We start from the raw sequence: 16,209 nt of genomic DNA, 5'->3' as shown, positions 1-16,209 counted from the left end.
GGAGTTGATCGCCGCCATTGAAACAGCTTTCTCTCAGCTGACACGCGACAAGCTCAACAATGGAGTCCAATCTCACTGAAATAATAAAAGTCAATGACGGGAACAACAACAAGATTCCCCATATGCAAAAGGGGCACCTGGACCACCTCAACATCCTGCCATCTCGCTTGCAGTGTCCTCGAAACATTTACGACGAGGCTACAGTAGCACTGCAGCAATAGGTCTGTGGTTCTAGGCAAGCTGTTAGAATGACAACCTTCCTGGTCTAACAGGCAGTTTTTTCGTCTTTACTCGTAGGAGAATGTTTTTCTTTGTTTCACTTCTTGGTCAATTTGTACTACTCCTGGAGTTAATAAAGTTGCACTCCTAGGAGTATTTATTTTCGGCTCATTGACTAGCCAATTTGTACTGATCCTGGAGCCATAAAGTTGTACAAGTAGTATTCATGTTCTTTTTTTGGCTCAACGATTGGCCAATTTATACAGATCCCGGACTAATAATTTTTTTCTTTTGCTAATTGAGTGACAATTTTGCACTGATTCTAGAGTAATACAGTTATATTACTCATTCATGTGTTTCATTTTGCTCCTATGTTAACGTCAGTGTAAAATTATGGACATCGGACAATTATTATGGGACAAGAAATAAAAGCATACCGGACAATTATTATGGGACAGAGGGAGTATTAAGTTTCCATACTTATATTACGATATTCTACCACAATAATTCTCAATACAAGGAGCTCTTTTCATGCAAAATAAAAATCCAAGCATGTTGAGACATCTGACAATCCTGTATAGAACAGACCCATCCTATGTGCTTTGGAAATGATACAAACTTTGTGAACACTGACTCCCAAGATATATTAAAGATAATTTTACAGAAACCATTATTTAGTGTTAACTGCACATATACCACATACAGTATATCCATATACAGAATGTTTCAAAAGTGATGGTAAAAAATTTAGGGATGCAAAGTAAAAACGAAGAGAAGCAAAAAATTCCAGTAAACATGGATCCACAAATTAACTGTTTATGAGATAATGCCATTTTGTGCTGGTTGGGACCCGCTGATTACTAAGTACTAATTCTAGCAAAAGCAATGATAATTCAATTTTATTTATCAATCACGAGACAATAAAATTCATAATTTTGGCTTCAACACCATAGAAATCTAATTAAACACACACAAAATTTTTTTTTTTTGTTTGAACAACAGTAAAGTTTGTAGGTAAACAAGATACAGTACAGTATGAACATGATACTGAATAATTTTACAGCAGGTATTCAAAATACTGACCATGCACTTGAATGCATCTGTCTAGTTTTCTCCGCAAAGATCCAAGAACGTGCTCAAGCAGTTTGACCATTCTTCATTTTCTGGAAGACATCTACAATCCGATGCTGCAATTCTTCAGGTGTGGTGATGTCAATTGTGTAAACAAGGCTTTTTGCATAACCCCACACACAAAAATCCAAAGAATTTAAATCCAGTGATCTAGGTACAGATCCTCAATTGCCCATCCACTGTTTATGATATCGTCTATTTATATATCACCTCACACTTAGAAGGAAGAGTACAAAACATGAATTTTGTATTTAACCATGTCCAGGTGCTCGGTTCACTGGCAGTCCCAAGCAGCAAAAAAAAAGGCATTATCTCGTAAAGGGTTAATTTGCGAACCTATGTTTACTGGAACTTTTTTGCTTCTTTTCGTTTTTACTTCTCATCCTTAATTTTTTAACATTACTTCTGAAATACCCTGTATAATTCTGCAGAAATAAATCAGATCATTTAATTATAAAAGGTAAGGTAATTAAATTTTAATTGCTATAAACATAGCAAATCATTTTGCAGTTCATTTTCAGAAGCACCTGTACATCAGTTCACAGTGAATCTTAATTGCATTTTACACATACTCATCCAACACTGGTAGTCAAATACAATACGAAAAAAATGAGTGAGAAATTTAGGTCGTTTAATCACTGACTATAGTTCTAGTCACATTAACCTAACAAAGTTATTTTCACTGGATGCTTTCATTGCAACATAATATATATTAATGAATTCTCACATCTATTGTTCAATTATGTGATACTAGATGCATGTTTGTAGGGTTGCTGACATCATTCTGTAAGGGTAGTATGCATAAATGGATCTGTGCAAGAAAGACTAGAGACCAACAAATGTAAAGGAAACTTAAACCAAATTTCATATCAAACACTTTTACAAATATCAGTTCAATTCTATAAGAAAAGGTGACATAGAGATTACATTAATGTAAAGAAATAAAGTTATACATTTGGTTCGGCTTAAACTTCGTGAACTGGTTTCTTTCTGCATGTCATCAAGTTAAGGTAAACATGCTACACACCTGTGATTAGTGATGCTAGTGGCTTCACGTAGAATGAGAATCCCAGACAACTGTACATTCTATTGGCAGTCAACTTCAGTGCCATCTGACGAATATTATACTGAAACAGGCAGTTTGAATACCAACTGAGTTTCACAGTATTTCGAAAATAATACAGAATACTGAATTCTATATTTAATATAATAATTTTTAGTAAAAACGTTACTGTCCAGTAGTTGAGAACCCTACTACAAAAAGTTAGAAAATAAAATAGCAAATTGTGATGAAGTCGAAATTAGATTAAACTTTTTTTATTCTTGTTTCTTGCATAAAATGAAGACAGCTGTACAGAAAGTCCCCAGAGATCCTACTCTCGGAGAAATTAATTATCATATGGAGAATTATTTCTCATTTTTGCTGCAAACTTAGTCAAACTCTATAATGGTTCCCCAAATCTCATCAAGCTAATTCAGGCATAGCCACTACTCTTAGTGAAAAGCAGCTCCTTGTTACATACAATATAGAAAATAAAAGTTCATCTTATTTGATTGCATAGTCAATGATTTCATTTATGAATGTCTTTCAAAAAACAGTCCAAGAAGATAAACTACAAGCGGTAATATAATTTGAAACATAACAAAGGAAATGAACTGTTATGAAAATATAAAATGTATACAGTGAAACTTCTCATTTACAGACATCGAAGGGACGTAACAATCTGTCCGCATCTGGGGGGGTGTCCTTTATTGGGAGGGAGGCTCCCCAATCTTACAGCAAATTTATAATATGCATTATGTATCCCTTCACGCTGTAAATGAAATGTATTACTGTAGTTTAATTCTAAATATAATATACTATACTAAATTCTTGCAACTTTGAACTACAGCTGATAAGTCCGAAAAAGAAAAATTCAGTACAGTGCTATACAATTTTATTCTAGGTCAACAACAATTATCCAGTCCATTTTGAATCTTGCGTACACTACTTTTAACACTTGAATATAATTAATTGATTAACTAGCGGACTTACTCATGTTAATTATGTAAGCCGCACAAATCTTACATAATTAACACGAGTAAGTCCGCTAGTTAATCAATTAGTTATACAGTATTGTAATTTACAGTTTTCAACTTAACTTTTACATTCAGGTACCATGTCTCTCGAAACCGAACAAATGACTGAAGTGAAGAGAATAATCCTACTAACCTTATCATGTGTTGAATACAATTTCACGATCGTGGAAACCTGGACCCATCAGACAGGTTAAATTTTATGACTTTGTTTATCCACCCGCTTCCAGCTAACAAGGGTCAGCTAGCTGAACTAGGGATAGCCTACAAGACCCTTATTGTCTTCCTTCATGTTAAGGAATTTCTGTACAGTTCTCAAAACCAAGTTTTCCATTTTTGTAACACATTAGGTCTTGAAATCCAAGTTCTGTCCCCAGTCAGGAGGTAAAGCAAGCTGTAGGACTGTGAAACAGCTGTCCGTGTCCGTGTCTGAGTGTCCGTAAACGAGAGTTAAATTTATCATTATTTCTATATTTTTTCAGTTGGGACATACTACAGTGGACTAAAGTGGACTTTATGTTGTCAGCAAACTGCTGGATACATTAAGAAGATTGATTGATTGATTGATTGATTGATTCAGTTGGGACATAAAAATCTGTCTGTATATGAGGAGTATCCGTATCTTGGGGGTGTCCGTAAGGAGAGGTTTCACTGTAATTGAAAAACATGTGTCAATTTCGTGACACTATATTTTTTTCCTGTAAAAATTTTAATTGGAATTTAGGAGAATTTATAAATCTATAAAAAAAGTCTATCATAACAACTGTGTTAGTATCCAATATTAACAGTATCCAGTAATAATATTATTTTACAGTAATGTAATTCATTATACATTGTGCAAATTCAGTAAAAATCAGTCACAACAGAATCATGTTCATCAGGTTCTCACCTGCATTTTCAAGTCCGATGAGAGCTCTGGTGCTTTCATCAGCTTCTTGACTTCACGTCTACTCTCAACCAACTTGCGGATTTCTGTTGGAAGGATCCCAGGTTCCAGTCCTGGGCTGGGAAGTTCAACTTGAATTTCATTCTGTAACACATTTCAGTACAGAAAAATGCAGTTCACGTGCATAGTTACCATGCTTTGCCACCAGGGGTCAGTAGTAACAAATATGGCATTCAGTAAATGTGAGCAGTCATTTTGTGTTGAAATATGCAAGAACCTCATCCATTATGATTGTACAGCGATGATTTCGAAAATAATTCCAGAAGTCAGCATCTGTTTTCTACAGTATAAAGAAATGATATGAAAAATTCTGGATTTATATGGACATGTTGGAAAACTGGATGATGCCACAGCTGAATAAAGACAGGGTAATGATTACACCTTTGAACAAGACGGCCGTCCAATTCATTACTGAAAAGGCATGCGAGGATATCTCAATCAAAATTTACCACAAAGATGGATAGAGCACATGGGACAAGATGACACGTTAATTCAGTGACCACCTTGGTCCCCAGATTTAACTGTGTGACTTTCTCTTGCGGAGCTTTGTCTTTGTGCTTCCACTCCCCGCTAATCTTCAAGATCTTCGCAAACGTATCACCACAGCTGTGATTCTCGTAGACATACACATAGGAAGAAATGGATTATCACACAGATATTTGCCATATCTGCAAAAATCGACACATTGAGCATTTGTGAAATATGTAAAAAATAAATAAATAAATAAACTTGGTTAGTTTACCTCTATTTCAGTATAATAAAATTTGGTATCTGTGCTTAGTTATTAGTGGTGAATTTTTGTAATGTTTCATGGACTTCTGAATAACTCTCAAATACTCCAGAAAAAATATTATGCCCACACCTCTCCAACGAACCAATTCGCTATTTTATTGTATTTTATTTTCTATCTTTTTATAGTAGGGTCCTCAACTACAACAGTACTACTGCACAGTAACTATAGTACAATTCAATATTCTTGTATAGCGCAGAAAGGTCATACAACACTTTCAGGCTATCAGGAAGACTTCATTAGAATGAGAATCTTGTAATAACCCTGTAGGACAACATAAATTAAGTGAGGTTAGGACGTAAATTTGCTTGATACTAGCTGCTGAATAATAATAAAATATGTATCACCTTCGTGACATTTTTCGTAATCAATTCCTGTCAAAAAAATTGAATAATAACGACAAGTTAAGAGCTCTGCAAATGGGGGGAAGGGGAGGAGGCACTTCATAAAAATGGATTGTTCCTCAGAGTGGTACAACTTTATCCTAGTTTTCTCTGTGAGATACACTACACCTCATCCTCATTGCCTTTTGATGCCACTCTTCCCAGACTGATCGTGGTGAAGCAGAAGTTGTATTCCTGGATGATACTGGGATACAGTGAGCAGGATCAGTTTGTCACAGAACCCCTTGCGTGGCTCCAACACGAGACCCCCTGTGTATGCTGGCTTCCTCTTTCCACTCCGTCCTTTCTTTTGAACAGCTGATTCATCCATGTCGAATTCGTCCACCTGCTCCTTGGCTTACTACTTGTCAGGTACGATGAAGTTTTTTTCAGTGAAGGCATGCAGCAGCAGGAATTCATTTCTCTCTGAGCATCCACCCATCAGTGTTTGTGACATCACATTACCTGCGTATGATTACATCACAAATTAAATTCTCTGCCTCATGCCCAATTAGATAATCAGTTAAGGTACGGTCACACGTCGCTACTTTTGCAGCGCTGCAGTACAAAAAACTGCGCAACTCTTGTACTGTGATATGTGAACAATGATGCAACCCAAAAGTAGCGGCTGCCAAACTTTTTTTTTAATTGGGGACTTTAATTGAAGTGAATTTATAACAGTAGTAACTATCTCATGCCCCCATGTTTTATGTTGCTACCAATGTACTTCATTAGAACCATGTACCCAGCTTCAAAGCCGAACCTGCTGCCTGCTACCTTTTCATGCTGTGCGCAGCTTAAAAGTAGCGATATATGAACAGGGTTCTCAAGGTTGCAGCTGCAGCATTTTTGATACCAATTTTGTTGAAACTTGTGCAGCAGTTGCAACCAGTGTTGCCACCCAAATGTGTCAACGATACTTTTTATTGTTTGGATATATTTTAATGTGATGAAAATAAATGCTTTGTAACAATTACTAAATGTACAACACAGTCAGAGTATATTTACTGAAGATATAATTCCTTTTTTTTAATTTTCCGTAGCATGGTTTCCAACAGGAGAGTTGCCAACATTGGTTACTTGGTTATCATTTAAGTATGAAGGCGTTTTTTAATAACTTTAAAGTAAAAATAATGCCAATTTCTGAATACTAGTTAGGACAGAAAAGCAAATAATAGGTAAGTAAGGTATCGCATTAGTTTCATAACCCGAAACTTTAATGCGAACATAACCACAAAATGTATATTGAAAAGTCAACATGGAGATGAAAAGCTGCAGCTAGACTGTGGCTGCAAAAGTAGCGCCTTGTGTGTGAACAGACTCGCAACCTCCAGTTGCAACTTTTGCAGTGCTCGGGTTGTGCAGCATGAAATGTAGCATGCAGCGTGCTACTTTTGGTTTATGTGCCAACATGACACACAACTTTTACAGCTGCAATACAAAAGTTGCACAGCAAATGTAGCGACGTGCGACCGTACCTTTATGTAGCACACTGATTTGATCTCTACATACCAGCAATGTTTGTAATCTGAAGAGCAAGGGGCATCATGTTGAGCTCACACATGAGTCGGATGATGTAAGCAGCATCCTGCATAGTGCAGGAGATGAGCTGCAGAAGTGACTGTGATGCCCCATACAGACGTTTCACTTCATCAATGGTCACCTCAGCCTGTTCTTCTTCTTTCACGTGCAACACCTGGTTACAAATACATACAGCATCGTACTCAGACCTTTTAAGAGCCTCCATCTATTTCAAACGAAAACTATTTTGCTGTTACATTATTTTCCCATTGCAAACATTTTTTTAGTAGCACATCTTAATATAAAGTCAAGTGAGGTAAATTCAGTTTCAATGGATTAATGCTCCAGCAGAAATACATTATAAAAATTTGTAGGATTCAAGAAAATACGGTAATACAAAAAATTACAGAGGTAACCATTTGATGATTCTTGAAGTTGAGAGCCACTGCATTTTTGATTTCAAAAATAGGTTGATTAACCTTTTACTAAAAATTGTTTTGCATCCATCACTCTCAAACTGAGTCTTAGATATTGAATATGAATACCCAATCAATATAGGTAATTTATGAGATCAGTGTAGACAGTATGCCAAAAACCACTTTTCTAGTATGAGGAAAGTTTAAAACTTGCATTACCAAGAAATTTTCGAACACTGTATATTCCGTATAATGAGAAAGCAAAAATTAAGAACATTTACCCCAAATGTAGCATTTCACTTAAGCTATACAGTCTTTACAATTGAAAAGAGTCATTAAACAACTAATTATTGTGTTGGTGAACAGTCTTACATTCTCACAGAGTGCACCCAAATCATAACTCCTGGAGCGGATCAACTCTTTGGCAGATATCTTCACATCACACACAAGACAGCCACACATCACATTCTTCTCCAGGTTGAATGTGCGTCCCTACAAACATGATAAATTATATTTAAAAGAATAAAATTATGATACCATATTCGTGAGTGATGATCCACTCATCTCTGTGCTTTATCAATAGTGCAAGAAAGACAAAATCTCGTTTTCCTTGTTAAATTTAACACAGGAAATGGCTCCAGTACATGAATTTATATATTGACAGAATTAAACATACATCCCGGGGATATAATACAACTCAGAAAACACATGATTAGAATGAGCTCTATCATAGAAATCATGAGTGTATACTTTGTGGGCACCAAATGGTTAATATCAGTTTGATATCAATAATCTGGGGCAGATGATATCACTCAGAAAATACATGAAAAGGATGGACTCTATGACAGAAAGCATATGTGCAGAGGCATGAAAATATCGCAATTCCAATAAAAATAAGAAGCAGGTTCCCCCTCCCCCCCCCCCCGCATACATTTCACCACATTTGAAACCTTTTCTGATAATCCTACTTGTCTGTGGTGTAATAATCATGATGAAGATCTGGAACACATTCTTCTATACTGTCCATCCATAAACCACAAAAGAAGTAAATTAAAATCATCAGTACCAGTTGCAGAAGACACAGCCCTCCAGTATATATTGACTACACCCAACTCTGGCTACTAAAGTCCCGTCACTCTAATTTCCGGCAGCCAATCGCGTTGCAGGTCAGCTACATTTAAACGTGTGCGTATTGTGATTCGCTGATTCATTTCTTAAGGCTCGATAAATAGTTAATATAATCGCCCGCCATTTTAGCTCTTTAGTTGGCGTTCGCAGAAAGCACACGAAGACGTTATTTGCTGCTCAATTATTTGCTGAATTACATTGCGTTTGATTTATTATCATAGGAGTTACGACATGATAATGTTTAACGGTGTTGCAAATAGATTCCTCGTATGGTAGCTCGGCAACGTAAGAACAAAAATGGCTAATGATAATACCTACCTAGACTTTATAGAGCCTTCACTTTCTAAGACGTAAGCAAAGAGGCAGAGTCACGCCGGAAATAACAGCGTCAGGACTATAGCAACAGGCATCTATAGTGAACACTGATCAAAATATTCATTTCTCGTGAAAAACAACTGAATAGACTACAGTGGACTTTATGTTATCAGCAAACAGCTGGATACATTAAGAAGACTGATTGATTGATTGAAACCCTTTGAAGCTATTTTATAGTAAAGTAATCTTTAAAATAAATTATTGCTGCATTAGTTTCTTTCCTGTCCCATGTAATAACAGAATAACAGCCAATAGTACAGCAAACGAAACCAATTAGTTCACACACCTTCTTGGTCTGTATGTTGGCTCTACGCAGTCTGCCAAGCTTGGACCACTGTGGAATCTTGTTAACATTCATGCGGTGCCAGCCCATAGTCATGAAGTCGTGACCCATGATCAGGTCAGGGTCTAGCTTGGCCAGGAAGAAGCCCGGAAGGGGTTGTTCTGTATCCATCCTCTCCAGCTTTGTGGAGAGGTAGCGTGATGATGCAGCATTGAAGTCAAATGGCCAGGCCATGTGTGATGGTCTCGTGAAGGCTGCAACATCATGCGCAAATGTCACAATAGCAATTAAGTGAAAATTTCAGGTACAGAAAAATAAAATTACTATCAAAAGACCTTTAGGGAGGCCGAGACGTAGATGGGAGGATAATATTACAATGGATTTGAGGGAGGTGGGGTATGATGATAGAGACTGGATTAATCTTGCACAGGATAGGGACCACTGGCGGGCTTATGTGAGGGCGGCAATGAACCTTTGGGTTCCTTAAAAGCCATTTGTAAGTAAGTAAGTATCGACACTGCCACCATAAAATTATATGAAAATTCTAGATACAGTACTGAAGGTAATATATTACATTCATGGAAAAGAGTGGAATGTCTATCTGCACTACTAACATAAAATGATGTTAAAAGTATTATTAATTTTATTTGTGGACTAGAATGAAACTTCTATCAACATTACCACCACAAAAATATAGTGAAACTTCTGAGTACCAAAATGTTTACACATTCTATTTATGGTTTACAATGGAACTAACTACTACTCACATCTTTCAACAAAATGGAGAAGGATCCATTGAAAATATAAGACGCACAAACTATACACTTGAACTTTATTCTGACACACATAATATTAATCAAATGCCATTTAACAATGTTAAGAATTGAAATACCCACATGGGAAGATAATGACAAGTGCTACCATCTTAGGAATTGTGCAGGAAGAAAATTGGGCAATGTTGCCAACTTCATTTCGAATAAGCCACACACTCGTATTTTTTACTTGTGTATTTCGGAAAAAAGTGTGCAGGGTATTTAAGAAAATGTGGTACAGTAAATATTTCACAGATCACACACTTTCCACAATAATAGGTACAGTCATGCAGGGTGCGAATTAACGGAGGGGATGGGGGGGATTTCCCCCCATTGAAAAGTTATCCCCCTCTCATAAATTTATATTAATATCCCTGCCAGGGATAACTTCTATATAATATAATTGTTTTAATACGAGTATACTTTATAAAGTAGCTATAAAGTAAGCAAAGAAAATAATATTGATGTATTATCATCACCGGCAAGCTGACAACAATCAATAACTTAGGAATTACATATATAATCTTAAACCTGTTCATGAATATTATTATTATTATTATTATTATTATAATCAAAATGCAAGACAAGCAACTCAGTGTGACCAAGCGTTGAGCTGTATCGAATGAGGGTAATAATAATTTTATGCACGGTATTCTCTATCTAGGATTCTATGCCTACCTCATCAGAAATCTTAATTCGCACCCTGCAGTCATGTCACGGCAATAAAAAGTTTCTTCTTTCTCCCTTTTTTTTTTTGGTAGGGGAGGGGTTGACCCCTTTCACCATGGGAGCACCACTAGTGTGAAGTGAAAGAAGTTTTTACAATACAAAACTGTCCTAATAAGAAACAACGAAATGTTGGTCATGAACTGTAATTAATTTCCGACTTTTGATAACAAAACCACTCTTGCTTTGATTTATTATCGTGTATTTCTAGGTTTTTAAGGTAATAATCGTATGTATTTTTGTACATTTGGAATGTAGGCACAAGGTAAGATATATGAAGTTCTCTTAATAAATTCATATGTCTATGTTTGAATTCAATTCAGCTGGGAATTCCGTATTTTGATGTTGAGAATAAGCTGGTTCAGGAATCTTCTGATTCACTGATTGAATTTTTAAAGGACATGTCATGCAAGTCACTAGAGTCTTTTGTACATCCTGTTTTTCCACCTTTGCAGCTTCAGCTTTAGTTAGTTTGTGGGTTGAAAACTTTCCATAATTTTTTCTCTGAAAGATATACTCCTTCCACTCTCTTCAGCCTGCCCATGTAGATGACATATTATGGAGTCTTGTATAGTTTATAAAGTTTCACGAGTGAACCAAGTACAGTAATTTAATTAAATTCATAATTCAATTTCATTCGACTGCGAGGGGTGACAGCACTGGCTTTTTTTTTTTTTTTATTTATTGAGTATGGCCCAACGAGTATAACTCATATGTAGGGGCTATACAAGAACATACATATGTTATACAATGTAATTGTAAAGTCATGAAACCACATTCTGTGAAAACAAACAATAACACAAGAATGTATGAAAGAAAGAAAGCAAAATAAGAACAAATAGTAAGATAACAAAGTTTTGGGCAGAAAGAAGAAAAAGTTTTAAACCATGAAATAAATAAATCAACTGAGAATTAAAATAAATAATCTTCCCAAAAACATATTAAAACACGGGCAATTTGGTAAAAGTTTATATTCTAAACGGCAGACCAATATCGATAGTCGACTGTACTCGCTGGCCACTAGTCACCGGGCCGTACCGAGCCGTATCAAACAAAATATAATCGAAATGGAGGTAGTCAAATTCGCGACTATATTCTTAAATAATTCTCTCCATTAGTCAAGTTCAAGGTTTTATGTAGTACAACGGCGGTTTTTTGAATGCATTAAATGAAAATGAAGATGTAATAAGATAATAAACTAGGTTATCACAAGGAAATTAACAGGAAAAAAGATGTGTTTCCCGGAATACAATTAAAATGACGGAAAGTAAATTTCCGGTTAATGTTCGCCAAAGCGTAAAGTACGTAATTATGACGGCGTTGCTGTTTTATTTCTGGCCTATAGAAAAATACCTAGCCTTTTACGAAAAAAAATTTAAGGACCATGAAATTATTCACCGCTTTCATTATAGGCCTATTATTTTTTAACAATATTACGAATCAAAAACTGTCATATTATATAATTTTAACTACTACATGGACGAACCAAATCAAGCTAACATAACCTAACCTAACCAAAGCTAACCTAACCTAACCTAACCAAAGCTAAGCTAACCTAACCAAAACTAATCTAACCTAACCAAAGCTAATTTAACCTAACCTAAGCTAACCTAACCAAAGCTAACCTAACCTAACCAAAGCTAAGCTAACCTAACCAAATCTAATCTAACCTAACCAAAGCTAACCTAACCTAACCTAAGATAACATAACATAACATAACATAACCTTCGTAAATGCAAGGCCTGTAACCGGAGCAAGAAGGGATCTCAATCATTTAATCTGCAAGTACACGCAAAAATAAATTCAAGTAAGGATCACGCTCCCACTGCATGAGAGGTCCGCGCATGCGCTACAGCAAAACTGTTTCTGTCCCGAGCCTCTCATCTAAGGCACTCGTCATAATTTACTCGCAATATTTACGCAAATACACATTGTCGCTAACAGTGGTGCTATCTCTCAATAATGTTCAGAACGAAGGAGGTAGACAGAGAGAGAAAAAATTTCTCCCGCCAACTACGCCACACACCAACGTCATGTTCTTATGTTGGTGACATTGTGTATTTACTTAAATTTGGTGCTAAACGTAACGGCACGGTTCAAAGTGACCGTGCTAATTCTCCAGTATAGCGCATAATGTTGTTTTTGTATAACATTGCTCGATATAGCCTACATTTTGACAGCGAAAGGTTAATATCGAACAGCAGCAAAACTTGCTTTCATGATTATCTTTTTAAAATACTTTCTCATAATATTGTCGTGAGATTTCTTATGACTAGGAGTTTATATCCCGTAGTAAATTTTAAGTTTTACTATTAAACAGAATTATGATGCAGTTTATTGTAATGATGTCATTTTGCTTGAAGTGTGATACTTTTCCAGTAATTTTGTACGAAGTCCGAAGAATAAAATACTGGTACCTTTAGATCAAAGTAGGCTGAAGTGCACAATACCGGAGCGGGCGTGTGGTAATTGCGTAGAAGACGCCAGCTGTTCACATGTGCCACTTTTGAACTACTCTCAAATCTCGTAGGCATTGTTTTTTTTTATTACTGGGTTATTTTACGACGCTGTATCAACATCTCAGGTTATTTAGCGTCTGAATGAAATGAAGGTGATAATGCCGGTGAAATGAGTCCAGGGTCCAGCACCGAAAGTTACCCAGCATTTGCTCGTATTGGGTTGAGGGAAAACCTCGGAAAAATCTCAACCAGGTAACTTGCCCCGACCGAGATTCGAACCCGGGCCACCTGGTTTCGCGGCCAGACGCGCTGACCGTTACTCCACAGGTGTGGACGGCATTATTGTTAACTCTGACAATTTTATCTATGTTTGTTATGCATTATGTTGGTTTTTGACGGTCTGTATAGAAGGGTTATGGCGAAGGTATCTTGGGGGCAGCGGAGGCTTGCCCCAGCTGTATCGTAAATGCAATGGATATCGTCTTTGCAGATAGAGGAAGCATTGACACACAAATATATAGGCCTATAGATAATATGTAATTTTAGTGCCAGATAATATGTAGTTTTAGTACTAGATAATATGTCATTTTAGTGCTCACCTTGTATCTAATTCACGTCTTCAGTCGTACTTTTGAATTGTCGATGTGATATTTTGTAGTAATAAAACACTATTAACATTAACTTATACGGATATTGTTCGTAAAATTGGAGTAGGTACACTGCACTGACGGTTCACTGCTCTCTATTTACTGTTGATTTCACTCAAAGCTGGTTAACTGTGTCGTGTTGAGGGAACGTCTGCTTAAACCCTGTTTTCAATGCTCGGAATTAACATCGTTGTTGATGCCATCTAGTGTGGAGTTTCTATTACTGAAGGCGTGTATTTATGTAGGAGATTTAGAGCAGGGTTGGGCAGAATTTTGCACTCTGTGCTTGCACCACAGTCTACTATATACAGTCACGAAGCTTGAGTTTTGAGGGTGCTAGAAACAATAGACTGTGACGGTACTATTTTGCATTGCCTGTAATGAGGCGATATTAGCGATCCTAGTGGTGAGCAACTATCTAATGTTTGCATATTTACTACGTATTGAGCTTCGCGACTGTATATACTAGACTGTGCTTTCACGGTGTATGCCCTACTACGAGAGAAGTGTGCTTATAGAGTGCACGAAAACCGGTTTATTCAAGTTTCGTACGTACTATATGTTTCAAAAGAAAATGTTATTCTACCAAACTGAATAAGAACACAAAGTAATGAAACACTTCCTTAAACAAAAAACAAAACATGTCTGTTGCACATTAATTCATATTACTCAATTTCTCAAGATTTGGAGAAACTGTATTAGCACAAGCTATGAGAAGAACTGCCGTTAAAAGCCCATCATTTCTTGTTTGAGATTTGTTTATTTTCGTAATAGAAAATAACTGTTCACATCTATAAGTGAAACCAAATAAACACAAAACTTTCTCACACACCTTATCTAGATACTATCAGTCCGCAAGCAATGATACGTATTTATTTATTTAAAATAGCAATACAGTATGTAAAAAAAATCCACTCATAAAAAGTATGTTTTTTTATTTTGCACAATGTTTAGTTTTTAGGTCATGTTATCTATTACCGCTATTTGCAATGTATTAGGTACTGGTAGACTACTTTTTATAATTGATAGCATTCCCTTTATTAATTGAAGAATGACTTATAAATTCAATGTAATTTGGCTACCTTTGCGCATTATATTTTGCGTGGTTACTTATGTCCTGTGGTGTAAAAGTACCGGTAAAATAATTTTCGATTCTCTAAAACTTAACAACAGGTCTATACTGATTATCACATATTTATTTCACTTAAGTCTTTGATTATAATAAGAACTTGTGTAATCAAGGTGCATGTATTTACGTCTTGTGATCTAAGAGTAATGTATGTTAATATAATGTTTGATTCTCTGAAACCTAACAATATGCTGATTAACGTAAAATTATACATTCTACTGGCTGTTCAGTTCAAAGTGTGTCATGGCTCGCTGTATGCCGTCATGTGGCTAGTCGATGAGCCTAGAGAATTCAATCTTCCTACACTTCCGCAGAGGTGTATTACTTATCTGCCAGAGAAGTTGCCTAGCAAGTACGGCGTTCATTCAGAAGAATACTTACCGATACGTACGGTAACGCCGGTAGTGGCAGGAATGTGAACTGTTTCGAAACATGTACTGAGGTGAGTTTTTTCTTACTGTCGGGATATGGGGAGAGGGTTAAGACGATTATTTACATATTTGTTGACATTAATTTCGACGGTCAACATGGACACGGAGCATTTGATTTGTGTTGTGGAATTTTGCCGTACGCAACCGATGATAACAAATGCCCTGCGTACGACTTGGCCGCGAAAAACATAGTTCGAAAGAGGTTATGATAGCACACAGATCTTACAGACCGCCATCTGTTGCTACGACGTTCAAGTTATACCGTACACGTTCTCAAGTTCAGATTGAACGCCTTGATTAATAGGCAACTTCTCTGACACAAAAGCTGAAACTCGCTTCAAATCGCTGACTCATCAACAGTGACGTCATGACACACTTTGAAATGAACATCCAGTATAATGTGTATTGTGTAGGGCTATTTATGGATGTATGAGCATGTTTTCTATCAATTGCTGAGTAAGTATTTTCTTTTCTTTAATGCTCTGACCCACATCAATGAAACTTGGAATATATTTATTTTGTCTTAATTTTACATTAAACGTCGAAAATGGTCATAATCTGTCAATTTTAGATCATCACAGCGTTAGAGTGTGTGATTTACGTACTGCTATTATCCATCTGCTCTCCATCATCATGGCGGCAAGCGCAGCGTTCAATTTGTCCTGGTTTCCTTGTTCCGCGCACCCGAGACTGTAGGGACTTGACTTAAACTAATCTGTTGTTAAGCATTTTATATT

General features: G+C 36.4%; 1 protein-coding gene across 7 annotated transcripts in view; it reads right to left on the bottom strand.

Moving 5' to 3' along the window:
• LOC138710159 (DNA polymerase alpha catalytic subunit-like) overlaps window positions 1-5,898 on the bottom strand; it is an 81,747-nt gene extending 75,849 nt beyond the window's left edge. Inside the window, exons 1-3 of one of the 7 annotated variants that reach the window (XM_069840789.1) lie at window positions 5,675-5,898; window positions 4,316-4,456; window positions 2,378-2,477 (exon numbers count right to left, since the gene is read on the bottom strand). Coding sequence is in view for 1 of the 7 variants with exons in the window: in XM_069840794.1 (XP_069696895.1) it covers window positions 2,378-2,477; window positions 4,316-4,354 (139 nt within the window). In the remaining 6 variants the exon portion in view is untranslated. The other 6 variants (XM_069840790.1, XM_069840791.1, XM_069840794.1 and 3 more) reach the window with 6 other exon arrangements.
• Window positions 5,899-16,209: the final 10,311 nt, after the last annotated feature.

Source organism: Periplaneta americana, chromosome 12, assembly GCF_040183065.1.
Source record: "Periplaneta americana isolate PAMFEO1 chromosome 12, P.americana_PAMFEO1_priV1, whole genome shotgun sequence".
NCBI lineage: Eukaryota > Metazoa > Arthropoda > Insecta > Blattodea > Blattidae > Periplaneta > Periplaneta americana.
The sequence above is the reverse complement of the archived record's forward strand: the minus strand, read 5'-3'. Positions and strand labels throughout refer to the sequence as shown.